Source organism: Triplophysa rosa, linkage group LG3, assembly GCF_024868665.1.
Source record: "Triplophysa rosa linkage group LG3, Trosa_1v2, whole genome shotgun sequence".
NCBI classification, from domain to species: domain Eukaryota; kingdom Metazoa; phylum Chordata; class Actinopteri; order Cypriniformes; family Nemacheilidae; genus Triplophysa; species Triplophysa rosa.
The window spans coordinates 14,594,919-14,622,073 of record NC_079892.1 but is presented as its reverse complement, the minus strand read 5'-3'; the positions used below and the strand labels follow the sequence as shown (position 1 = coordinate 14,622,073).

At 38.6% G+C, this 27,155-nt stretch overlaps 1 protein-coding gene across 2 annotated transcripts; it reads right to left on the bottom strand.

Moving 5' to 3' along the window:
* On the bottom strand, positions 1-25,186 carry ankrd27 (ankyrin repeat domain 27 (VPS9 domain)). Of its 2 annotated transcripts, none has more exons than XM_057330036.1 (29): positions 24,741-25,186; positions 20,735-20,857; positions 20,351-20,461; positions 19,074-19,230; positions 17,028-17,182; positions 16,397-16,456; positions 15,955-16,008; positions 15,773-15,838; positions 15,601-15,677; positions 14,947-15,074; positions 14,246-14,327; positions 13,970-14,102; positions 13,062-13,145; positions 12,201-12,325; positions 9,884-9,966; positions 9,645-9,760; positions 9,469-9,561; positions 9,173-9,370; positions 8,583-8,642; positions 8,395-8,508; positions 7,743-7,787; positions 7,526-7,645; positions 5,602-5,799; positions 5,195-5,314; positions 3,376-3,549; positions 3,091-3,187; positions 2,892-2,961; positions 2,724-2,775; positions 1-1,482 (listed from the first exon to the last, which is right to left on the bottom strand). In XM_057330036.1, the coding sequence occupies exons 2-29, from the start codon at positions 20,834-20,836 to the stop codon at positions 1,111-1,113; spliced, it is 3,246 nt and encodes a 1,081-aa protein (XP_057186019.1). In that variant the 5' UTR covers positions 20,837-20,857; positions 24,741-25,186; the 3' UTR covers positions 1-1,110. The 2 variants fall into 2 exon arrangements, with proteins under 2 accessions (XP_057186019.1, XP_057186018.1); XM_057330035.1 differs by lacking the exon at positions 24,741-25,186 and adding an exon at positions 23,027-23,639.
* Positions 25,187-27,155: the final 1,969 nt, after the last annotated feature.

Sequence of the window (27,155 nt, the reverse complement as noted above, 5' to 3'; positions counted from 1 at the left end):
GTGATATCAAACAATATTACAGACTATTTTTGTTCTCGTAGGGGTTTATTATAGATTATTTGGCACAAATGAAATAAGGCACATTTACCGCATTGTCACACAAAACGACACTGAAATGCAATTGTACAAAAATAACTCCTCTCTAGTTTTCCGGATCGGTCACAGCAAGCCCATGCCGAAATGAACACATACATTCAAAGACATGCCAGCTCTGTTTTACGTTCAGGCATTTAACACGTTCATGTCCAGCATTCATGCTAACCTACGCCCACAACTGGATTAAGAGAGACGCAATGTGGGACAATGTAAAGTGAGCGGACTGTAAATCAAGTTTTATGCGCACAAACCAAACAAATGTTGCAGGTGCGTAAAGTGCGTTAGAGCTGCGGATGAAACACTGCCCCCTGCTGGTCACAGATAGATTACACTTGCAAACCTAAACATTTATTATTAAACTGGTCGGGATATTAAAAAGTATTTTTTTTGTCTGATTTAGAGAGGATATTCACACACAACAGGACCTAAAACATAAAAGAAAAATGTCGTAAGACAAAAAAAGGAAAAAAATGACAAAGTGACTAGTAAAAGTTTGCCTTTGTGATGAACACCATGATGTAATACAGATTTTAAATCTATGCAAAAAAATAAAACAAATTTGATGCTACCAAGCAATTTCATACCTAACTGTCCCTTTGTTAACAGAAAAAAGTGCAATAAAAAAATGGTCCATCATTTTTGTGCATAAGTCATCCTGAATGTCTCCCTTTATACGTGTCAGTAACAAATCCTTAATTTCAAGCTGGTTCTCATCTTAAAGGGTCACCTCGAAATGCATTTCATCCCTGTTTTTGTTGCTTCTTTTATCATGTACACACGTGCAAAAAGCTTTTTCATTTTCTTTTCAAAACGACCAAAAAGTTCATTTTCACTTCTTAATGTGGAGCTTAACTCTGAACCCTAAAATCTCTAAAACCGATGTTTATATTGTAAACCAGAGACATGAGGAAAGCCATAATGCCACTCTCTTGTTCTGCATATTTAAGTTAATAACGTTTAGACACTGTAGCCATGGCAACTAAAAGCTAACCGTACAGCATGAGTCTTTGTGAATCACAACACAACACTGTCCATCTCTGTAGAGGCCGAATCCACATCACTTCCTCTGCGCAGAGCGTCTTCCTTCTCCTCATCCCGCCCTGATGCTGAGCCCCTGGTCTCCCGCTCGAGGTCAGGTGTGGGTTCGAGGGAGTCGGTAGACCCCTGAAGTTCATTCAACTCATCTGTCTGGTCTGCAGTGGAGATGTGTTCTGGGGTCTGAAGCGAGTGGCGGGTCAGGTCCTGACTGATGGTGTGACAGCGGGTCAGGCTCTTGGTCTTGGCATGTGGCGAGTGCATGCCTGATGGGTCGTGCTGCGTCTGAGAATGACAGAACGGAGCGCTGCTGTCTATCGTTTCTCCTCTCATCAGTCTCCGTCTGTCAGTCTGAGAAAAGCAGATGCGACAGGAGTTATATCCATTTATTCGCTGCACCATGATGCCCTAGTCAAAATACATTTGTGATTTTTTCAGTCCTTGTTGTGCCATTCTGGGGGAATGACAACATTACATTTGAGCTAAAGCCTATAACAGAATCAGTATTATCATCAGATTATAAAACGTGAATCAGTCTTGACACAAAATGACAGAAGTGCATTTTCCTTTCATTCATGTATCTAAACATTTGAGACCATGAGAATAATTCAGTGATGGATTACATGGGAATGATTAAGTGTTTTCAATTGTGATTTTTATGTGTGTTAATATATGCAGAGAGCATTTCAAATGTTCATTTAATCATCATTTCTAGATGTATTGTGTCCATTCCAGTTTAGTGTCTGTTGAATTTCAACAAAATCAAACAAAGTCATCCAACAAAGTCATGACAAAGTCATCCAACACTGCAAAATACTGACAGAATGACAAGACACGTGAAACTGATAAAAATCCAGGTTATCGCATAAACAAATATTTTTTTAACTTTTCCTAAATACATGTACAAATGAAGAGTTTATTTCCAAAATGAGATAATTTCGTTTTTTAAATTTTACAAAAATCACGATTTTTTTATTGTGCATTCCAATTCATATCAATCAAACTGCAGTTAGATTGTTTTGATTTAAGCCATAATAAGTAAAAAATACAGCTAACTAAAACAATAAAAACATGACAGCATCATGAAAAAAATCATGTTTTTTTATGATGTTATCATGCTTTTATTGTATTTTTTGTGTTATTATGGCTTAAATCAAAACAAACCAACTGCAGTTTGATTGATATGAATTGGAATGCACAGTAAAAAAACATGCTTTTGGAAACATTTTAAAAATGGAGTTATCTCATTTTTGGATACAAACTCTTCATATATTACTGTTGTTTTGCTTAAAAGTGAATATGAACTTGTTTTCTTTGCGGTATTTGAGGTCTGAAAATGGATTTTTACCTGTTTCTACAGTTTTTATTTTCTGCAAATAAATGCAAATAGAAACAATATTTTGTATTTTCAAAAAACATGAAATTTGGGAGAATTGTTTGTAATACTTCACAGAAGGAAACATAAATGATTATTTTACCTAAACACACACCTAAAAATAGCAAATTCACAAAAACTGAAAATATTTTAGAAAAGGTCTCTCGATTGTTTCACGGCTGTATGTTGTATTGTGTGTAAATGTAAAGAACAGAACCTGATCTACTGCGCCTGTGGTGGTGGCAGCTCTGTCAGGCCTTTTCTGAGATCTAGAAAGAGTGAAAGAAACAATCATCGTCAAAATCACTTTAAATTATACTTTGAAAAGTTAGTGAGTGAACGGACAAATAACACTACACAGGCTGCTCATGGAGGGTAAATGTACCTTTGTTTAGCGTCAGTTATCTTGCCACCGCCACCATCAGGACTCTGATGTCTTTTACTTCTTTGCATTTCTGAGTGTATTTAGAGTAAAACAAATCTTTTTTTAGCAATAAACAACAGCACTTAATATAAAGTACAACATAGAAAAAGCCAGTATTTTTGTTAATGAATTACTGCCGTGTTAATGATCAGTTTCTTACCCACAATCCTCTCTGGCCCTGCGGAGTGTGATTTGATCAGGTTAGACTCAACAGTCTCAGCACACGCTTTCTGCAGAAGCCTCTGAATCTCGGTGTTCTTCGGGAAAAAACGAAAATATCTTTTGGATTACAGGAAATAACATAAAATGATTTATATCAAAAATCAGAAATTTAAAATGTGTGTCAAACAACCAACCGAGCATAACCAGGTTTGTTGCGTTCTTTATTGTAACATCCATGACGGACACATTGAAGATATGTGTACTGTCCATATAAAACACACACCTTGCCGCCGGTGTCGTGTGCGCAGTCGAGGGCGGTTCTCTGTCTCTTGTTGCGTATGTGTACCAGAGCTCCTCTGTGCAGTAACAGCTCCACCAGCTGGACGTGTCCCCCCCTCACGGCCTCATGAAGACCAGTGTTACCGTGATTATTAACCACATTCACCAACGCACCGCTCTGATAGGCAGACATGACACTTCATCATTCATGTTTCACTACTGTCCCACACATTACAAACACAACTACATCATTCATATGGAATCAAATAACCGTGCATCCACTTCAAAAGATTAGAGTCATTTACTCATTTTCACATTTTTTTAGAACAACATCAAACATATCAACTATGGAGTAACACCAACGTAACTTATTTGATCATTTTCAGTGTAGTCAGTCTTGGTGTTGAATTTACAGAAATGTCCTTTTTAATGTCATTTTATCAAACAGCTTCACTTTGAGATGTTTTTTAAAGGGGTCATATGGCGCGAATACGTGTTTTTCTGTGTCTTTGCTGTGTTATAAGGTGCCCATGCATGTATTAGACACGTAAAATTGCAAAAATGAAAGTGTCGGAACAAAAGATGCATTCCATCTAAAAACGAATGCTCACCCAGACCTGCCTGAAACGCCAAATGTATACGCAAGTAAGGTGGGCGTACCTGTCAGTACAATTGCTTTGGAACCTGATGTTCTAAATATGGTAAGAGGCGTCACATTTCCGTCACACGCTTGCAGTATTCGACCAATCACTACGCACTGGTTAACTGGCCAATCATAGCACACCTCGCTTTTCAGAGCGATGAGTTTTGTAAAAAATCTGTGCGTTTCAGAGAGGCGGGGCAAAGAGGAGATACAAACATGCACGCTATGTGGAAAATACAGCGTTTTTGAACCTTAAATCGTGTAGACACATACGTCATATGACCCCTTTAACATTATTGAATGAGTTCACATCTATTCTGGGAAACTGTTTTTTTTCCATTATTCAAAGTTTTCCATTTCAACTTTTGCTTAAATCACTTTTGTTTCGTAATGAAGGAACTAATATGTTTGCTCAACTAAATTTGGTCTACAAAACTTATTTCTGACATTTAAGCGTAGGTCAAAAGGTTTGTTAGGTCAAGAGAACGGTAGGGTACATAACAGTATCTGTTTAGGAGCATTTACGTCATGCTAATATTAAGAAAATATGGAAATACATAGAAGTACAAATGAAGAGTTTGTTTCCAAAATGAGATAACTTTTTTTAAATCATGTTTTTTATTATGTTATCATGTTTTTTTATTGTGTTAGTTAGCTGTATTTTTTGAGTTATTGTGGCTTAAATCAAAACAAACCAACTGCAGTTTGATTGATAGTAATCGGAACGCACAATAAAAAACATGATTTTTTATTAGATTTTTCTCATTTCGGAAATAAACTCTTCAAATGATGCTATGCCAAAATTCAAACGGAATAATATCGTTGCTGTCCTTCCAAAACCTGGGACGTCCAAATCCGCAGTTTTTCAGGAAATGGAAAGAACACTGTAATTTTAAAATGATTAGGTTGTCAAGGTTGACAAGCACTTTTTAATACTTTTTACTGGTTTGATATTTGCAAAACCCAGAAAAAAACAAAGTGTGACCAATAGTAATGATTCAATATCGAAAAGTGGAGATACGAGGTTTAAGAAGGACAACAGCGATATGCTTGTTTGTAGTAATGAAACCCACATCTATCGGCGGTTTTTCAATTCAAACTACAGAAATTCAAACCCATACAAAATCATAGGAACCAGCACGATGTAATACATCATATTTAAAGGTGGATGTCTATATACCTCCAGCAGGACGCTGGCTATCTCCACATGTCCCTTTAGGCAGGCGTGAATCAGCGGTGTGTTCCCGTAATGATCTTTCTTATTCAGTTTGGCGTTACACTCCAGCAGGGCAGACACCACCTGTACAAACACACAACAGCCAGGAGAGGGCGCTGTACCTAGTAAAGATTATACGCTTGAACAGAACCATTGACGTTTAAAAACAACATTACATTTACATCTGTTATGTAGTATACTTTTGAGAGAATCACAATATTACGATTTAAATCATGCAGTGAAGAACCTGATTTTATTTCCCTTTCAGATGGTTTGCTTTTGTGAGACGTTGTCTTGAACATAAATTCAAGCTATTTTTGTGTTAGATGATGTTTTGAGATGTAAGTTGTGATTGGTCAGGTTGAACGCACCTGTATGTGGGTGTTCTGGCATGCCAGGTGCAGTGGAGTGGCGCTCTGATTGTTGCGAGCGTTGATGTTGGCACCGTGACGGGTGAGTAGAGATACCAGAGCTGTGTGCCCGTGCAGCGCTGCCACATGAAGCGGAGTGAAGCCGTCAACACTACTGCTGTTCACACCCACACCATCCTGCTGCACGCCGGATATTTTCTGAACACAAACACAAACAGTTCTTAAACCAAACACATACTACATGATTCTACCGCATACATTTCTTTCAAAGATCAAGCCAACTGTTCGGCCAAACGCAACAGCCAATGCAATATTGACAGAGCACAAAAGAGCGATGACTGAAAAGCGGTTGAAAAGAAATAAATATATAAATTAAGAAAACGGTTGTCTCTCTATCACCATCTCTGTTTGAAACCTAAAACTGCAGGTTACTTTATGTACTCATCTTTATCTTCATACAGTATGCAAGAAGTCTGCGACTGGCTCAAACTTTTTGACGACAGAGTTCTGAAGGAGATTATTTGAATGTTTTCTTTACTGGTGTATTTACATTGCGATTGTGTTTCAGACGGTATCTCAATTGCCTCTGTGCTTACAATGCTGTGACCCAATGACCCACATGATTAAAACAACGAAGTGCTGTCAAATGTTTGATCTACTGGGTTATGCTATACAAAACTAAAGCAAAGATGCGCTGTGACCAAATCAGCTTAGCATCCGGTCACTGTATCATAGGTTCTTAATGGGCAAGGTCTTACATTGTTTGATAAATGTTTGATATCAGATATAAAGGTCCGGTCACACGGATACTACCTTAGAGTAAGAACTTGGACAGTTGAAACGTCAAAAAAACTCTTTATAGTATAAAGGTATAAAAATCTATCATGTAGTAAAAATATTCCAAAGTAAAAACACTGATAATATACAGATACTTAAGGGATTTTACTCTCAAGTAGATTATTAAGTATTGTCCACCTCTGCTTAAAGGGACAGTTCACCCCAAAATGAAAATTCTGTCATTATTTATCACCATCAGATTGTTCCGTACCTGTATACATTTCTTTGTTCTGCTGAACACAAAGGAAGATATTTGGAAGAATGTCAGTAACGGAGCAGATCTCGTCCCCCATTGACTGCCATAATGGGGGATGAGATCTGTTCGGTTACTGACATTCTTCCAAATGATCTCCCTTTGTGTTCAGCTTAACAAAGCAATGTATTCATGTTTGGAACCATCTGAGGGTGAGTAAATGATGAGAGAATTTTCATTTTAAATGACTAAAAGGTGCAGTTTGTAAAAACCTCAGCTAGAGGGCGCACGATCAAAACAACAACAATGCCGTAGCTTGATGACGCTGTGAAGGAGCATGGAATGATGGGATCTGTTGTCTTCAACTCATGAAATCATGTTAGCGGATGAGGTAAAGTTTTATAAATGTTGCGAATAATTGTGGTCCACAAATAAGTGACTGCTCGAAACAAGTTAGTGGCTTGCTAGACACTACTTCCGCATTTGTCCACGGCACTGTTGTCATGCGGTTTCTACGTCAGTAAAGGCGGTAACAAAGGGTAACGCGGATATGACGCCATTGACAGGCGACTACACAGCCCCGTGTCACTTTTTAGAATGGCGATTTTCTCACGATTTACAAGTAGTTGGAAACATTGAGCTATTTTAAGTACTCAACTCAACAAAATATATAACATCAGCTTAGCGGTTTTTGGATATTTTACTGCAAAATTGTTACAAACTGTACCTTTAAGGATGTGTGAATAAATTGATAAACTAGAAAAAACAGAAAACTGCTGTATATGTAAACAGCCAAAAAGGAAATGTTTCACATGTAAGAGTTTTTAAATACCAAACGTGATCCCTCTGCACAGAATATAAAGAGTCATAAGATGTATGTTTGCATATTCAGACCTTTTGCGTAGGCTCACAGTCGGCACACTGGCAGAGCGGATGGCACAGCTCTGTCTTAGCTGAAACCTCAACTTCCTCCTCCTCTGGCTCTTCATCCACCCATTCCAAAAGATAACGCAGCTGAAACGCACACACAAACACCGCTGGTATCTGATACTACTGCAGCTCAATGCTGAACACATCAGGTAATATTACTGAAGTGATGCTATGAGCTCACCATCTGCACATCTCCATCAGCCACTGCTCTTAACAACTTCTCGATCTGTCCAAAACAAGTCATACTGACGCATCTGATTTATATCATTGCTTTTTATTGCATTATTAAAGCTGCAATCCATAAGATAAATAAGTCCTTTTAGCTCAACCTAATTCACAACTGTAAGCTTATAATAACGATTTATAATTTGAGCTGTCAATATGATTTTGTAGAAGATGTCAGTATGATATAAATTGACTTGTTAACCCGCATTAAGAAAATCATGTAAAGCAACCTGCAAATTTTGTTTCCAACAGAGAGGCAAACGTTACAGCTTTAATATACAAAACTATAATGGTGTGTGCACACCAAACGCAAATTTTATTAGTTAATTAACGCGCTTGCCGCAAATGCACGACATTTGCGTCTTCCGTGCGAGTTGAAAAATGTCAACTCTAGAAGGAAATTCGCACAAAGAGCCTATTGACACGTACAGTTTGACACGTCCGGATGTGCGAAGACGTGTCAAACTGCACTTGATGTTTGTATTAGTGCAAGTGACGTGAAAACCAAGTGATCCTGAATCTAGAGCGAGGAATGCTTCGCTTTTAGTGTGCACAGCGTTTTCACAAAAGGAAAGTTACATCCGTCCTCCAGGAGGCGCTGTCAGTACCTCTCTGTGTTTGATGCGTTCGATTTCTGGTATTGTTATTTCCAGTGAAGACACGCTGGACACAGACGAGCGTCTACTGCTGCAGTCGGACGGCTGTGGAGATCGACTCGGAGACTGAAACACAAATGATGTCATCAGATAAACATGTCTATCTGATAATCAACCTAAGCATTAGTTTTAAACCTCACCTCAAATCCACTTTCCATTTTACTGGAGTCGTTACGTCTGCGCTCCAGCAACGATAAAATCTACAACATCAAATTGACACAGATTATACATATTTTTTGGTCCTTCTACTGCTTTAGAATTTCACAGTAACATTTTCACAACTTACTAAACCACCTTTACTATTACTATTTAAAGAAGACTGTAGATGAGATTTCATGCGATTTAAAGGGGTCATATGACACGGCTAAAACTAATATTATTGTTTGTTTTAGATGTAATGCAACATCAGGTTCCAAAGCAGTTGTACTGACGGGTACGCCCACCTTACTTGCGTATACATTTGGGCGGTCTAAGTCAAATCATACCACGAACTGATGTAGATTTGTGGGGGTGTGGTTACACGAGGCGTTTCAGGCAGGTCTGGGTGAGCATTCACTTTTAGATAGAATGCATCTCTTGTTCCGACACTTGAATTTCTGCAATTTCACATGTCTAAAACATGCATGGGCAACATATAACACTCCAAAGACACAGACAATTCTCACGTATTCGCGCCATATGACCCCTTTAAACTCTTTTCTTCAGAACAGAACAAACACATGTTATGGACCTTTGAGTTGAGAGCGCAGTGCATCGGCGTCTCTTTGGCTTTGTTATGGATGAGGGTTGATGCTCCGTTCTCCAGCAGCACCTCCATGATGCCCTCATAACCCCAGCGAGCGGCGATATGCAGCGGCGTGTCCCCTTTATCATTCTGAACGTTCAGCCGGCACGCGTGCAGGTCGAAGTAAACCAGCGCCTTCACACACTATAAACCAAACAGCAGACTTTTCATTGAAGAGTTCCGAATAAAACGAAACAGCTGTGGAGAGTTTTTAGGATTATGTAAACTGTACGACGCCTCACATCCTCATGTCCGTACATGCCGGCCAGGTGAAGCGGAGTGTTGCCGTTGATGTCCTGAGCGTCTGTGTTCGCCTTATAATGCAACAGCAGCAACTGCACCAGAAAACACAACGTGTCAATCTGCAACCTTATCTTTACAATCAAATTATTCCAAGGCTAACCAAAAAGTGTCTGACCGTGACTCCCTGGAAACCCTTCTGACAGGAGAGGTGCAGCGGTGTGAGGGCGTGATAATCGGTGGCGTTCACCACGGCTCCCTTTAAAACCAGAAGATCGATCAGTGCAGACTGACCTGACAAACACAACAGCAAGTTCACAATGAATAAAGTGGATGCATTTATTAAACCTGACGAGACATACAGTAAGGTGTGAGGGTGTTTCAACAGAACCGTTTAGAAGCGAGACCACGGCTCACCACAAATAGCAGCAATGTGAAGAGGAGTGTAACCTCTGTCATCACGAGAGAACGGAGTGACTATGGACGGATCGTTTAACCTCCTGAATAAACGCAAGAAGAACAAGACATTGATGCAAAGTTTAAAGTTGCTTCATCTCCAAACACTGGCACACTTACTCTCTATTATGCTGTATAGTTATTATTATTGTACGGTCCTGTATTTAAAACAAGATTTCTGTATATTTGAAATGTCACACATTGAATTAGTTCCAACGTAAAAAAGTTAGTTCCTCGACACTATAGTGTTGGAGTCTTATCATAGTAAATATTACAAAATACTGTAGTGAACATCATATAAGTTCAGTAATACTGCAACTTAATACAGTATACTATCCTGTTGTTAAGCCTGACCATATATGGAAGGTCATATACTGGTTCCGGGTCCAAACACTCAAAAAGATGCTATAGGCAAACAACAAAAAATGCTAATATACGCTCATGGTGAGCTATAAAACTATCGGAAAACCGCGATCGTAACCCTCAAAACGAAATCCCACATGGCTAGTCAGCTATTTATTTTTCATAATTTATTCAAATCTTGTTGTCGCAGATTCCGTGAGCCTGGTGACCGTAGTGTATACTTTGAGTTAATACATGTTTCGATTAAACATGCAATATGAGTAAGAGTGCTCATAAACAACTGTTTAAGCTGTAGCCTCGCTTGAAATGAATAGATGCTTGGACCCGGAAACTGTATTCCTCACGTCACCACTTAACAACCGAATAGTTTACTACAGTAAATACTAAAGTATACTACAGTATTTTTTCATGTAGATTGCTTCGTGCCATTTGTATGATTGGACTTCAGTTTTTCATTTATCCAGCTATTCATTCTCAATAAAGTATTCAACATGGTTTTCATTTAGTGTATTTTTCCAATCAAAAATAAAAAAAAATCTCTATGTAGATTTAAAGTTCTCAGGCATTTCAAATGTAAATCTGCAGCACGCAAGCACATACGTGTGAATGCTATTATAGTTACTGTCAAAGTTATTGTGTATGTTGTGAACAGGCCTGGGGGCTGTCCCATAAAGCCCGTTTAAGTGGCTAACCAGGTAAGTTTAGGATTAGTTCGCGCCAACCCTGGGTTTTAGGTACCATGAAAGTAGCTCGACTTAAATCAGTGTTCATCATCATGGTAACTTACGCTGCACGGCTAGCCTGCTCCGGAGTCAGTTTTGATCGAGATTAAAGATCTCACACCGAAAGTGAACCAATCAGCTGCGAGCAAATTTACATATAATGACGCAACTAATTCACAGTACTTGATGCAATGGCTAGATCTTCCTAATCATGTGTGATAAAAAATATACATCAAATATAAATATATTTAAATTGTTACTATAGTTTAAAATTGTCTTTCCCTTATATTCTCATGAAATGTATTTTCCATGCATTTTTAATGTACTAAAAACAGTAAGTATTTCATTGTGTTGCATTATTTTGCATACTTTATTTGTCTGTGATGCTGCCTACACGGAACAATCTCATTGTGTTACTTGGACATATGGTTATGGGTAAAATGATCATTTTAGCGGATATTGAAAATTGCTAACATTCTTCCAAATATCTTTCTCTGTGTTCATCAGAACAAATACATTTATACAGGTTTGAAACAACCTGAGGGTGAGTAAATGATGACAGATTTTTCATTTCTGGATGAAAGATCCCTTTAAGATCTTCAAACTTTAATATAATCTTCCCTTCTCTGATCTATGACAGGACTATTTGATGGCCTGATGGTGGGAGGTTTTTACTACCCTGACCACAGAACCGTTTCGATGCTGCCCTCTGTCAGGTTAAAATACTGACTTTACATGGCTAGTTCACATACATTCTCGAAATACATTTGTGTGTTCCAAATATTCGCGCGTAATTATTTCCTGAGAAACATACGGAACTCGTGATATCCGTGTTGAACGCGATTGGTTTTTCGGTCCCGACGTCACTCATACATGTGCACGCGCTCGTGGATTAATCTTAGCTTCAGGATCAAAGCTCGAGTTGACAAAGAAAGTCGATGAGCTGCTTCATGGTCCTAACAAAGCCTGACTGCATTGGTTTGGGTTTGTCAACCCAAAACTAATCCTGTAACCCCGACTTTGTTCAGCTAGGTTCATGGTACAAGCCCCAGCTCTGTCTGCTAAATGTTGACGATAATATGACAGTATGTGAAAAAATACTCATTAAACATGCATACATCTGGATCATTGTGAGGTTTCTATACATTGCTGTAGGTGTAGATCATACACATGGTGAAAGTTTCAGGACTGACCCTGAGATACGGAGGTCACAGGCATCACATGAGCAGAGCGGGTGACACATCTTCATCCCGTCCTCTTCATTCTCACTCTCACACAGCAAACGCTGCACCTCTGACACATTACCACTCACAATGTGCTGCCAACACACAAACACACAAACACACACGCACACGCACACACACACGGTCAATGTAACACATACAACAACACTTATATGACCTCACAGATCAGATACGTTCTGAATCCAGGTTAAGACTTAGACAGCACACTTGACGCCGTTGTGTTATTCATGTTGGATGTCATGTCTGATCTCGTTTTGCTAATTTCACACAAAATATATATATATATATGTATTTGATGATGTAATGGTGATGAGTTTGACATAGGGCTGTGCACGATTAACCGAAATATATAGCACGTGATTTATGCACAGCTTGTGAGTGAAGTACGGTAAAATGCTGCTGCACCCGAAAGCCAGAGGGCGCTCTCGTGCGGAAACTCCAAATACGCACTGCAGAAGAAGACCATAACACACTTAGTTCTAGGAAATGCCTAAGGACATGTTTTTTATCACTGTTCCTCAAGCCTCATCAGGTATTTTTATGATAATAAAGTATATTTATAATGATCATGTTTGACGGGTGTTGCTTTTTCAAATGCACATTATAAGCGACTCAAACTCGCACTGCTTTTAGATCGAGCAGCAGTTCCTACTGATCCCAGAGACGTGCTTCACGGACAAGCTACGCATTAAAAAATGATCGATGCCTTGCAAAATCGAGCCAGCTCGATTTCAGCATGATTTATTGGTAATCGCGATTAATCGTGCACAGCGTTAGTTTGACATATGAAAATCTTGAGGTGACGCTCACCTCAAACAGATGGTCTATAGGTGTGGCAGCGTTCTGGGAGAGCAGGTCCAACTTCTGTCTGAAAGACATCCTGTTTCCTGCATCCTGTCCATCAAAAAACACACGTGACTCATTAAAGGGATGCTTCACCCAAAAATGAAAATTCTGTCATCATTTACTCACCTTCGAGTTGTTCCAAATCTGTATAAATGTCTTTGTTCTGATGAACACAGAGAAAGATATTTGGACCAATGCTTATAACCAGACAGATTTTGCCCCCCATTGACTCCCATAGTAGGAAACAATACAATGGTAGTCAAAAGTGCCCCAGAACTGTTTGCTGTCCTACATTCTTCAAAATGTCTTCGTTTGTGTTCAACAGAACAACAACAACAAAATGATAAAGTAATTTTTCCTATATGGGAGTCAATGTGGGGTAAGATCTGTTTGGTCCAAATATCTTTCCCTGTGTTCATCAGAACAAAGACATTTATACAGATCTGGAACAACTCGAAGGCGAGTAAATGATGACAGCATTTTCATTTTTTGGGTGAAGTATCCCTTTAAATCACTAAATCTTTAAATCATGATGGGATTAAATCCTGTCCAAGCTTCTTAACTATAAAATCCGACTTTAGTGAAACCATGTGGTTTTGAGAATGTTTTCGAAGACGCAGCAAGTTTAGCTTATGCAAGTCAAAAGCTTCACTCTGACGTAAAACTTCATTTTTTATTATTAAAAAGAAACTGAAAAAGTTCTACTTTGTCCAGAATTACATCACTGTCGGCCTTGCAAATGCAATAAGGGGAATTCTCTATTTGTGTTATAGTTCCTATAAAGCAGTTCCTCTTTGGAGAGTTTGTTCACTTGGACATGACAAGAGACTTTATAAACTGAGTTGTGATGTTAGATTCAGTGTAGGTCTTACCAGTGTGCTCTGGTTGAGGTTGCCCTGACTGATGTACTCCACAGCAGCCTCGAATGAAGTGAGACAGTAACCCAGATCATCCTTACAGGAGTTACAGAAGCGGAAATTCTTGATATAACTCAGATTCGCCATCCTGAGAAGACAAAACCACCAAACCATTAACAGTGTACAACACGCATCCAATGCAAGCATGTCAACACTGATCAATGTTATTTCATAATCCGTCCAGTTGACCGGTACCATAGCTATGGACCAGAAAGTGAAAAAGAAACTCACCAGTTAGGAATCTCAGTTTTGACCAACAGATAGAGAATGACTAACAGCAGATCATCGGCACACATGGCCTCAATGTTAACAGCTGTGACAAACACACAATCGCAAACATACATTATTAACATATTTTACAAGGCACAGTCTTACACATCCAAAAATAAAACCTTTCAAGATGAAAAGCTTTGACCACAGATGCAGATAAGACGTCCTGGGCCAGACCTACAAAGACTCTTTTAGTCTTGTTACTAAACTCTTGCAACTCTTGTTAGGGCAAATTGGCAGAATTACTAAACAAGGTGTGTGGCAAACGGATATTAGTAGTTTACACACACACACACACTGGGCAGCTTGTTGGTTTAGCAATGCACTGCTTGTGCACAGTATGTGAAACGCAAGGTCTGACACAGAACAGTTCAGTGTAAAAACACATCAACTAATCTAGTTACAAGACTTCAAGAGAAACACAGTTGTTCTAAAATCAAAAGGTACACAACTGAGGCAGTTTTTGATGGTTTAATCGAACCCAGGGGGCATTAAGAGCAAATACTGTACCGACATGCCCCCAGACATCACTTTTGGCCGCTACATTGTGCTGTGTCTACATACTATTCTAAGACATTAGAAAGAATTATAGTATGACTATCATATTAGTGTTCAAAAAGCACTGCATTTGTATGTGAATGGACTTTTGCAGATGCACACACCTGCATCATTGCGTCTGATCGGCTGCATGATGGTCAGAATAACCTTCTTGAGACACAGCAGCTTCTGCTGAGGAGACTTACAAGCGTTCAGCTCACTCAACTCCCACTTAGCTCGAGGGATATTTAGACTGCAGGAGAAACATCTGGTCACTACATCAACTCAATATACTGTGGTGTACTTGTAACACTGTAACATGCGAAACCTGTTGTTATAGTGTTTGACTAACAGTTGTTTTTCTAGATATCTCAATGATATTTCAGTGCCTAGATGTGGTCTAAATATCATTATTAAACATTCAATTCTGTAGCTTTGGCCTCTCTGTCGCAATCTCTGTTTGAAAAATAAAAGTCGCAGGCACGTACATGACAGGTCAAATTGTAAATCATTACTGTTGTAAATTGTAAACACAGCTTATTTTTTTGTTTTTTAACCAAAATGTGTTACGAAATGCGACAATATTCCTAACATTGTTATAAGAGCATAGAGACAAATTGAAAATTTAACAGGTAAACACTCATAAACTGTATCAATGATGAATCAATGTAAAATCAGCTCTGCAGAGAACAACAATGGTTTTTATTATCCAGCTCAATCCAACTCAACTCGACTGAAATCTCTTATTTATTAATAAAATAAACAGTGTGAAAGTTCACCTGAATTCTGTCTTCACACCCAGCTCTTTCTGTTGCAGATCTTGTAGCGACCGCGTCATTTTGTTGAACGCTGCATCCTGTCCAAAAAAAACCCCTTAAATTTGTAAGCACTATGCTTTTGGAAGTCCAGTCATTTAGAACGTTGAAAATAACCAATGAAGAAAAACAGTACCCGACTAGCTTCAAGAGTTCCCACGTAACTAAAGAGTAGATCATGGATGCCATGATGAATGTACATCTGAAGATGAAGGAAAGTAAAATGAAACATAATATATAATATAATATAATAACTTTAAAAAAAATCAAAGAAAGAAAATAAGAGAAGAGAGAAAATGAAACTGGATTAAAACAGACCTCCACTGCTTGTTTGAGTAGAGTCATCTGTATTTCTTGTCTTGCCAGGAGCTTCTGAAATAGAGATATGTTTTACTACGTTAGCATTTCAGTGAACGACAGCACTGAGTATTGTGTTTTAAACAAAAATCTAAATCAACAACACCAACACCAACAACAAACAAAATCAACAACATCAACAACAAACAAAATCAACAACAAACAACAACATAAAAAAAATCAACAACAACAATATAAAACAAAATCAACAACAAACAACAACAAACAAAATCAACAACAATCAACATCAAACAAAATCAACAAAAACATCAACATCAAACAAAATCAACAACACACAACAACAACAAAAATCAACACCCAACAACAACTACAACACCAACAACAACACCAACATCATCAACAACAACATCAACATCATCATCATCAACAACAACAACCTTACCAGATGAGAGTCTTTCAACAGGCACTGAAGACATTTTGTGTAAAGAGTATTTACAGAGTCCTAAAGGATTGGAAACATAAGCATTTACATCCAAAAGTTACACAAACACAAGGCACAATACAATGACGGTACTGTGTTAGTGGAAGTACATTGGTGTAGCATATAAATATCACGTTACATGAATTTTAATAACACAATTTATATTAGAATAAAACAACTTTTATAATCTTTTTAAAAACACTAAGAGATATCTTGAGTTGTTTTAACTTTTTGAATGCTTATTGTGTCTTAAATTAAATCATTATCTGATTATTGGTATCTGGATTGAGAAACACTGCTCTAGTTACAGTATATGATTTCTAGTGTCATATTTAATATCAGGCTTTTATTGTATTATTCCTATTGTCTCTGGGAAATATCTGGTTAAACAATTGAATGTACGTAATGTTAAATCTTGGCATTACAATCCTTCAAGACTGTCTCCAAATTTTCCAATCCATTTGGACAATTTAATTTAGGGTGCAATATTTTTGACTGGAACATTTCCAGGACAAACAGTAGATAATGCTCCAAAAAATATGAAAACTATTAAAAAACATAAAGAAGTCCGAATAAAATGTGTTTTTCTTACTATGTGATGTCGAAGGCCCTTCCTCTCCTGTTCTTTAAAGGTCTGACAGAAGATTTCCACAAACTTGTCCAGCTTTTCAGCATGACGGCCCAAAAAATCTCTTACATCCTCAATCTTCTTCAGACAGTATGTCGCAGAAACCGAACTTACCTCTTCTATGAAATAAAAAAACCAAAATCATTAAACAATAAAAGTAACAATTCAGCAAACCAACTCTCTCAAACATGTTGATGAATCACAAGCGCAAATCAGATTTGAGCTCTGATACAGACTGTCCCCAGTTCCCACTTACATTCATTGTCTGAATACCCAGAAAAACAAACGCAATTAGATTTTTATATTTTGATTTTAGTTTTTATTGTACAAACCCGATTCCAAAAAAGTTGGGACACTGTACAAATTGTGAATAAAAACAGAATGCAATGATGTGGAAGTTTCAAATTTCAATATTTTATTCAGAATACAACATAGATGACATATCAAATGTTTAAACTGAGAAAATGTATCATTTTAAGGGAAAAACAAGTTGATTTTAAATTTCATGGCATCAACACATCTCAAAAAAGTTGGGACAAGGCCATGTTTACCACTGTGTGGCATCCCCTCTTCTTTTTATAACAGTCTGCAAACGTCTGGGGACTGAGGAGACAAGTTGCTCAAGTTTAGGAATAGGAATGTTGTCCCATTCTTGTCTAATACAGGCTTCTAGTTGCTCGACTGTCTTAGGTCTTCTTTGTTGCATCTTCCTCTTTATGATGCGCCAAGTGTTTTCTATGGGTGAAAGATCTGGACTGCAGGCTGGCCATTTCAGTACCCGGATCCTTCTTCTACGCAGCCGTGATGTTGTAATTGATGCAGTATGTGGTCTGGCATTGTCATGTTGGAAAATGCAAGGTCTTCCCTGAAAGAGACGACGTCTGGATGGGAGCATATGTTGTTCTAGAACTTGGATATACCTTTCAGCATTGATGGTGCCTTTCCAGATGTGTAAGCTGCCCATGCCACACGCACTCATGCAACCCCATACCATCAGAGATGCAGGCTTCTGAACTGAGCGCTGATAACAACTTGGGTTATCCTTGTCCTCTTTAGTCCGGATGACATGGCGTCCCAGTTTTCCAAAAAGAACTTCAAATTTTGATTCGTCTTTCCACAGAACAGTTTTCCACTTTGCCACAGTCCATTTTAAATGAGCCTTGGCCCAGAGAAAACGCCTGCGCTTCTGGATCATGTTTAGATATGGCTTCTTTTTTGACCTATAGAGTTTTAGCCGGCAACGGCGAATGGCACGGTGGATTGTGTTCACCGACAATGTTTTCTGGAAGTATTCCTGAGCCCATGTTGTGATTTCCATTACAGTAGCATTCCTGTATGTGATGCAGTGCCGTCTAAGGGCCCGAAGATCACGGGCATCCAGTATGGTTTACCGGCCTTGACCCTTACGCACAGAGATTGTTCCAGATTCTCTGAATCTTTGGATGATATTATGCACTGTAGATGATGATAACTTCAAACTCTTTGCAATTTTTCTCTGAGAAACTCCTTTCTGATATTGCTCCACTATTTTTCGCCGCAGCATTGGGCGAATTGGTGATCCTCTGCCCATCTTGACTTCTGAGAGACACTGCCACTCTGAGAGGCTCTTTTTATACCCAATCATGTTGCCAATTGACCTAATAAGTTGCAAATTGGTCCTCCAGCTGTTCCTTATATGTACATTTAACTTTTCTGGCCTCTTATTGCTACCTGTCCCAACTTTTTTGGAATGTGTAGCTCTCATGAAATCCAAAATGAGCCAATATTTGGCATGACATTTCAAAATGTCTGACTTTCAACATTTGATATGTTATCTATATTCTATTGTGAATAGAATATAAGTTTATTAGATTCGTAAATTATTGCATTCCTTTTTTATTCACAATTTGTACAGTGTCCCAACTTTTTTGGAATCGGGTTTGTACTCTGCTGGGTTGCTTTAACCATAGCAAAATCTCATTGGTTCAATATAATTTCTGTAAAGTTATTGGATGAGGCATTAAACAATACCAGGGCTGTGGTCAGAGTCAAGGGGCCGTGAGATACACAGTATATTGTACGCCTGCTCTTTCTCATTGTAGAAAGTCTCCTCAAACAAGATGGGGACAGAAATGGGACTGGGAAACCCTGCATCCAATCGCACCTGATTCTTTTCTATAGACACTTCCTGCAACATTGAACACAAAAAAGAAAATCAGCTCCATTAAAATGAACTCTGGAAGACTCGTGTGAAGTTTTATATGAAAGACTGTGTAAACACTAGGAGTGTAACGGTTCTCGGTAAATAATTAAACCGCACGGTTCTCCACCAACGGTTCAGCACACGGTCCAACGCGCTTGGACCGCGGTTCATCTTAAATCTGACGACGCATTTATAATGTGGTTCGTTAAAAATGATAATGCATAAAACAGACTGACAAAGTTCAGCTAATGTATGTTTGTCGATGGATACACATTTAATACCTAAAACAAATAAAATAACGTAGACAAATTTCAATTGACGTATGCTGTAATATGACCAGTCATTTATGCTTTCATCACCAGGTGTTGTGAGCGCGCGAGTGCAGGTGAGACCTGAACAGCACGTGTTGCTGTTTAAACTAAACTCATTCAAGCCTTGCCAATTTAAACATTTAAGTGCAAGATGATGCAGAAGAAAACTCACTTGCGCGCTGTGAGAAGATCCGAAGCGCGCATAAGGAAAGTCTCAGACATGGCGCAAATATTGAGTTGTCTTTGAAGCGCTTAAACGGACAAATTCACACACGAAGTAGGTCAACATGCCCCTCTTGTCGAGTATCTTAACAAACATAATAGGTTATGTCCTAAGTGAACGGACGAAAAACAATGCATGTGTACAGTATCAGTGTTCTGGATGTGTTTCATTCCTCTTAAAGCGACAGCAGCATATTCCTGCTGTCTGTTAAAAGTCAAGGAAATCACTCACTGCTTGTGACTCAATAGCTTCTGTAACTTCAATTATGATTCGTCTTTATTTAATTTGTACATATGCAATGTTATGTTTTATTTGATTACTTTAATCCATTTCTACCTTAAAAGGTATATATACAGTATCTTATTTAATTTTCTGCTTTGCTCTGTTGTTTTATTGGTGCTGTTACTTGTAGCTTGATTATTTGTTCTTATTTTTATTTGTCTGTAGTCCCTTTTCCCTGAACATAGCACAAATCGAACCGAACCGAACCGAAACCGTGACTCTAAAACCATGACACAGACCGAACTGTGAGTAATTTGAACCGTTTCACCCCTAGTAAACACACACACACCTTTCCATCTAATGTCTGGTAACCTTGCTCAGCAGGCTGAAGGACATATCCATCAAACTGAGATGCAGGAAAAGTGCCGACCGGTAAACTTCCACGACACGGTACCAGAATCTACAACACAACAACGCAGAGAAAAAAATAACTGCACACATAACAAAAAAATAAAGGTTTAGGCAACTTTAAAAAAAGATACTTTAGTCCAACACAGTTGAGAGACTTGGAGAGTTAATTCTGAATTCATTCTCGGTTCACACTGTAAACTGAACTTCTGACAGCAATGTGACACGAGTGAATACATGACTAACTTTCATCCACATATAAACTCAGTTCTCTGCTCTCAGTGGCATAAACAGAAGTGAGTTATTCCTGCGGTCGGTGTCTTACAATTCCACGAAGTTCTGCCACCTTGCTGCACAGGTCCGGTCTGTGTTTTTCCAGAGCCAGATAAAAAGGGTTCTTCAGGATATTCTCATCATACACAGCCATATGTGTCCTAAACTCCAGCTCCTTTACAAAGAGAGGATAACAAACTGAGTTAATAGTTTAATGACAAGAAAGATAAGGAAGAGGAAAGAGACGAACAAAGGGAATTTTTAGAAATGTCAAATGGAGATGTGTGTTAAGCTAAAGTGGATACGAATAACTACAAATGTTTTTTTTGATCAGTCTCTATGTGATTATTTGCTAAACTGTATTTGCATTATTTATTAGCCTTAGCAAACATTACATTTAGCCATATGTGAGTGATATTAGGAGGACATTTTTAATTTACAGAATATTTTATACAAGAAACTAGTTAAGCCTTTAAGCATTTAAAGCCTTATGGCTTGTCCACACCAGGACGATAATCGCGCACGCTTATCGTCGACGTTTAATGCCTCGTGACTAAACAAAGGGCGCCTATGTGAGTGTGCACACCGTTTTTAACCGTTTTCACCGTATAAGCGTTTTTTTTTTTTAATGTCTCGGTCTCGTTCTTTTGGTGGCGCTCAAGCACAAAACGGTCTTGCCGAGCACACATTGACGAAGCCAGATGAATTATTATTCTGTGTGACAAGCGAGGGTCAGAAGCATAAAGTTGCGCAACGCCACCTTGTGTACCGGGGTGTTTGTTTCTCATTAAGCGCCATCTACGTATGTCAGGGTGTGAATTTGCACGTTCACTCGGCTCATCGCCAGTGAAAAACGTTTGGGTACGAACGCCGAAAAACGTCTTGAAAAACGCTGCCGATAAGCGTGTGCGATTATCGTCCTGATGTGGACAGGCCATTATGCAGGGTTCACACCGAACACGAGCAATTGCATTCCACGCTCTTTATTACTCGCGGGAAAAGTTCATTCTTTTCGCGTGAGTGACGCGAGCTGACAAATATTTTCAACTTGCACGGAAGACGAGATTAACGCGTGTCATTCGCGTCGCCTGCCGTGAGATCGCGTCTATTCGCGTCTTTGCATTGACTTTGTATGTAATTTACTCGCGCAAATCGCTTAATTCACATTTGGTGTGAACCCCCCCAATTAGAGCAAATGGTCATTGCACCCAAGAAACCCCCTAGCAAAATATACCGATATACAAATCTTAGCAACTATAAATAAATAAATAGTTGTTGTCAGGGCACCTTGTTACATCCATAGTACTCTTATCCTTGGCATATGATCAATAAAGGAAAGATATCCGAGTTCTTTCAAACTACAAGGCGATCTGCGTAAACACCACATGAGATTCAGCAACAAAAATCAATTCATCGCTCTTTCAGCTGTGCCCCCTGATAATTAAATGAACTTCAATACACTCCAATGTACAGTAAACAAGCCCATATCCATGCAAATAAAAGAAGAGAGTACACAAGAAGCACAAAACACTCAACTCACAATGAAAGAAGTCATTTATATACTACAACAGCTGTCATTTCAGCAGTTATGGGAACGTCCACCCAAAAATGAAAACTGACATTATTCATTTACCCTCATGCCATTCAAAACATGCACATGTCTCTCCTAAACACAAAAGAAGATATTATGAGCAGAGCGCTGCCAACCTAAGGTGAAATATGAGTTATGTCACACCACTTCTTATATTTACGTGTTTTTGAATACCACAAATAGTCGAACTAAAGCGCCAAAATTGCATGGATTATATTCCCATTTGCATTCCTGACAGTTGAAGATTTAGCTTGGTCCGCTAGCTACGCTAAAGTTTGTATCTTGTAATTTAACAAATAAAATACAAACATTCTTCAAAACATCTTCTTTGGTGTTTTGCAGAAGAAAGAAAGTCACACATCCTTGGGAAGAGGGTGAATAAAATGCAGACTTTTTATTTCCTTTGGTCTCTTGAATCTGATTGGATTCTTATTGTATGTTTCACAATATATCAAACATTTAACTTAAACGAAAATGAGATTCCTTAACCTGCCTACTATTTTTATATTAATTATATCTGCCTGTGATACAGAATACAGAAATGTATCAAAATTTGACAAACAACACAAATGATCTGTATGACTCAACCATTCCAGCTGATATTATGTCAGTTTTTCAATCAGCATCTCGGGGGGTCGGCAGCATGCCACAATAACTTTATTACACATTTCACCAAGAATGCACGGCATCTTGCAAACTTCATGTTTATCAGATGTTTCTGCAAAAAAGAGAATCAGCCGAAATCGTACTCACATATTTATGGTGGTTAAAGAGAGCTTGCGACACCATGAACAATTTCATCTTCAAACTTTTCAAATGTTGAATAAGGATGAAGAAAGCCATAAGGGTGAGGTTCAGAGTGCCCAGTTGAGGAATACAGAATCACATGGGCGCTCTGAGAGGACAAGGCCGGCTGATATTCCACAGGGCCTCCACCCCTCATACTGAGCATCATGGGAGGATTGTTTGGATGACTGTCTGCTGAGACCCTGAAGAATGTGAGATTTGCCATGTGATCTGTTTCTCCAGGCCATAACAGACTGGGCTGAGCGAGAACTTTGCCCCCGTGATCAGGACAGGATCTGGCAAGAACGGCAACGGGACGTGGGCATGTCGAAAATGATTTTACAATTAAAATCAGTTTGATGCTTTGAATTTTCAGAATCACTTAAGATGTTCTCAAAGGAAACCCATGATGGTTGTATTTAGTACAAATATTTGTGTTAAAAAAACTGAAACAAGACATTTTGCTGGACCACCTTTGTTTACATTTTCCTAAGTGGTCTATATGTGACCATAGGGGGATTAGATAAACATCATAATAAACGTTAACGACCTTAATATATGCATCACCGTTTTGTGTCTTGCCTAACAATGGCCTTGCCCTTTAGTCATGATGGCTATATAAAAGTTACATCAAAATTAAAGCAACTGTTGTGTTTATTATAATTACATGAGATATGAAAATGCAAATGACACGGCTATGAATATGAACTGTGAGCAGTTGAAAAAAATAAAAGAAATAACAAAAGAAATAAAAAATGCAAAAAAAGATGGGCAAAAAATGTATAGCGCAGTGCATCTGAAAGCATAATACAAATATGTAGAATACATTTTTAAGATAAATATGTTTAAATATGTTTATATATTTATGTGTCATATATATGTTAACACATGTCCAATAAATAAACAAACATGTGTCTAGTTATTTACTTACTTATTTTTTATTATCTTATTTATGTCAACGTGTAAACTACCAACAATAATGTATCCAGTTTTATGTTTTATTTGTTTATAAAGTATAAGTAGACCGCTGTTACTCAGCACCGTCATAAAATCACGTGAAATAACACGATCACATGTCTCTCAGTTCAACAATCTGAACATTACAGTAAGTTAGTTATGATCATATTTACAATCATGCACTGTTCGGGGGTGTATACATACAACATTTCACAAATAATCATAAAAACTGTGTTTAGTGTAAGGAAAACAATGCAATCGTGTACAGTTTGTATTTCACGTAACGTTACCATATCGTGTGTGTGTGTGTTATACACGATACGTGTTTCAGACTGCGATTCTCATGTCAACCTGTCACACACGGTTTTAACATTTTAACCCTATCTGTAAAAAATGTTGTAAACACGATCTTTGTTTCACCACTGATCAACCATACAAGCTAACTAAGTTAGCCATTTGTCCAACTCAACATAACACATTCCAATCAAGTTAACGTTACATGGCAGATAGAGTGTTATGTGTGATTTTGTGTGTATAAAAAAATAAATGCTTTGGTGATCCAGCGAACAAACAAAAATAACATAAGCGACAGTAGTCCACAGATATGATGCTGAAGTGTATGGCTTATACTGCTGCCTACTGCAAACTACAATGAAAATCCACAGCAACACATCACAGATCTAATAAAAACGCCGTCGCGGAGTATAAATGATGTTGATCTTACCTCATATAATTATGCAAAATATGGCAGAGTGGTAAGCACGAACATTTGCTGGAGTTTGACAGAAAACGCAAAAGGATTTCAGACGGCTAACGTCAACAACACGGCACCTCCAAATCTGACGATTCATCGAAAGTCATACAGACCAATCAGAGCTGCCCGCGATTTGTCTCTGACCAATCACGAGTTCTCTTTCATTTTGCCAAGCGTGACACAAGGAAGTGCCATTTCGTGGTGGGTTAAAGCTCCTAACTTGGGGCAGGTGCACTTCATGTGAACGAATATTGGCTGCGCCCATATACCCCCACTTGCAGTCTTGGCCACTTGAGAGCCCGTGCACGCGACAGGAAGAGCGCAAGTCTGTCCAATGTATTAAAAACGCCAAAGCGCAGTGCCCTTAACGCACACTATCTTGGCCCTGGCCCAAATGGCGCACTCCGGTCTTGTGGACCTCCTCCGAGTCCACGCTTAGTGACGTCAGGAAGTGCAGACCTATAGGGTACTAGGCACGAGTCCACAAGTGTACATTGGAGTGCATTTTGGTACAGACTTGAGGTCATCACGCCGGAAAGAGCAAGCGGTGTTTTTTCACTCTCGCGGTACTCTGTTGTCATACGCTGATCAGTCTGCGCAGCGTCGCGTGAAGTCGACCACACTTGTTGTCCCATTATTGTTATTTGGGACAGGAGCTGCCGGTCTTTATAGTTCTGTAGTTCATCTATTGATATATGTCACCCATGCATTATGCAATAGATACTTATGTTTCTAATGCAACTGCTTGTGTGTGTGTGTATATATATATATATATATATATATATATATATGTGTGTGTGTGTGTGTGTGTGTGTGTATACACAATAGTTAATGTGCATAATGTGTTCTTAATATGCATTGTTGTTATTTAATATTTCTCTATAATACAGAAGCTGCGTTGTCCAGCTTTACAGAGCTTTACTTCGCCCAAGACCGCACGAGGGCACAAGGGATGCGCTCGCGAGCAGACTTCTGAGCGCTAAAAAGACAAATGTGACACTAGTGACTCGTAGACTTGGCGAGCACGCGCAATTTAAGTCCACGAGACCACAAGTCCACATGAAGTGCGCCATTAGGGACAGGACCATTCACTACCGCTTCCGAGCGGTATTCAGGGCTAAGTCCCATCATGCATCACGTTCTGGAAATATCACGAGACTTTTTGCTCGGGTCTTTTTTACTTTTTAAATGTATATCTATTTATTCTGTTTGGCTAACATGTGTTTTACTTTTGTTTTTTGGGTACAGTTGCTTTTATACAATACAAATAAAGCACTATAAAAATAAATATGACTTGACTATATTAGATATTACATATAATTTAGTGTTACACATTTTATTGGTGAAAACTCCAGAGTCATGTATTTTGTAAAGTTGCTTTTTATCACATAATTAGAAACGTCACATTAATTAACGTTACATGTTTGCACTTGCTAAGTGTGTTGGGTTAGAAATACTACATGCTCACTTGGGATCTTCACACCCATTAGAACACTTGGGCCAAAAACAGGAAATACGTCATTAAAGTAGTAAAGTGGTCAAGTGCAAAGACCGCAAGAAGGGGTATTTGGACGCAGCCACTGTCACTGCATGGGTAAAAGGAAATAAGTGAAAGAATGGAGGAGGGTCACGCCCTGAGGAGAGAAAGGTCACGCCATGACGAATCCATCTGGTCGCACGTCTTCGCGTGATGCGAATTCGCAGGTCAGTGTTGCGCAACTTTGCAGCAGAAGCTTGTGTTTCCGGTCTGTTGCATTCGCATGCGTATGGATGGAAGTCAATGGAGCAAAAAGACAGGTGTGACCGCAGAATTAAAGAGTACATAACTAGGGATTTTTAAGGTCCTACTTTGGTTAATGGAGTGTCCAACAACAAATTTATGTACATAGGTGTAAAAACACTATTATTTCGTAGTAAAAGGCAGTTGTTCTTACCTTACTTCTTGACTAACTCTCAAATTATTCGTTCTGCGATTCATCTGTCTAATCCCCCCCTTTCCGCTAGCTAAAGGCTAAAATACACAAGACCTTTGCTCAGATTTTGCTTAGATTTTCAGTCTGGACTTGTTGCAGAAAGTCTGTGTCAGTCTGCAGATTTCATCAGTTAGAGTGTTTCTATCTGAAACTTTCAAAATGTCTGCAAGTGTATGATGTCTAGTTAAAAAAAAATCTGTTCACATTTTATAGGAATTCTTCGGCTGCATCCGAAATCGCATACTGTGACAGTACATACTGAATTTGAATAAGTACCTACCTATCGGCCGTTAAACAGTACGCGCATCCGCCATGTTTTATGGTCATGTGACCCGTATGCTCTTTGACCTATGACGTATTAACAACAACCTAAACGTGAGTGTTGGTAAAAACATAATTTATTCACGAGAAA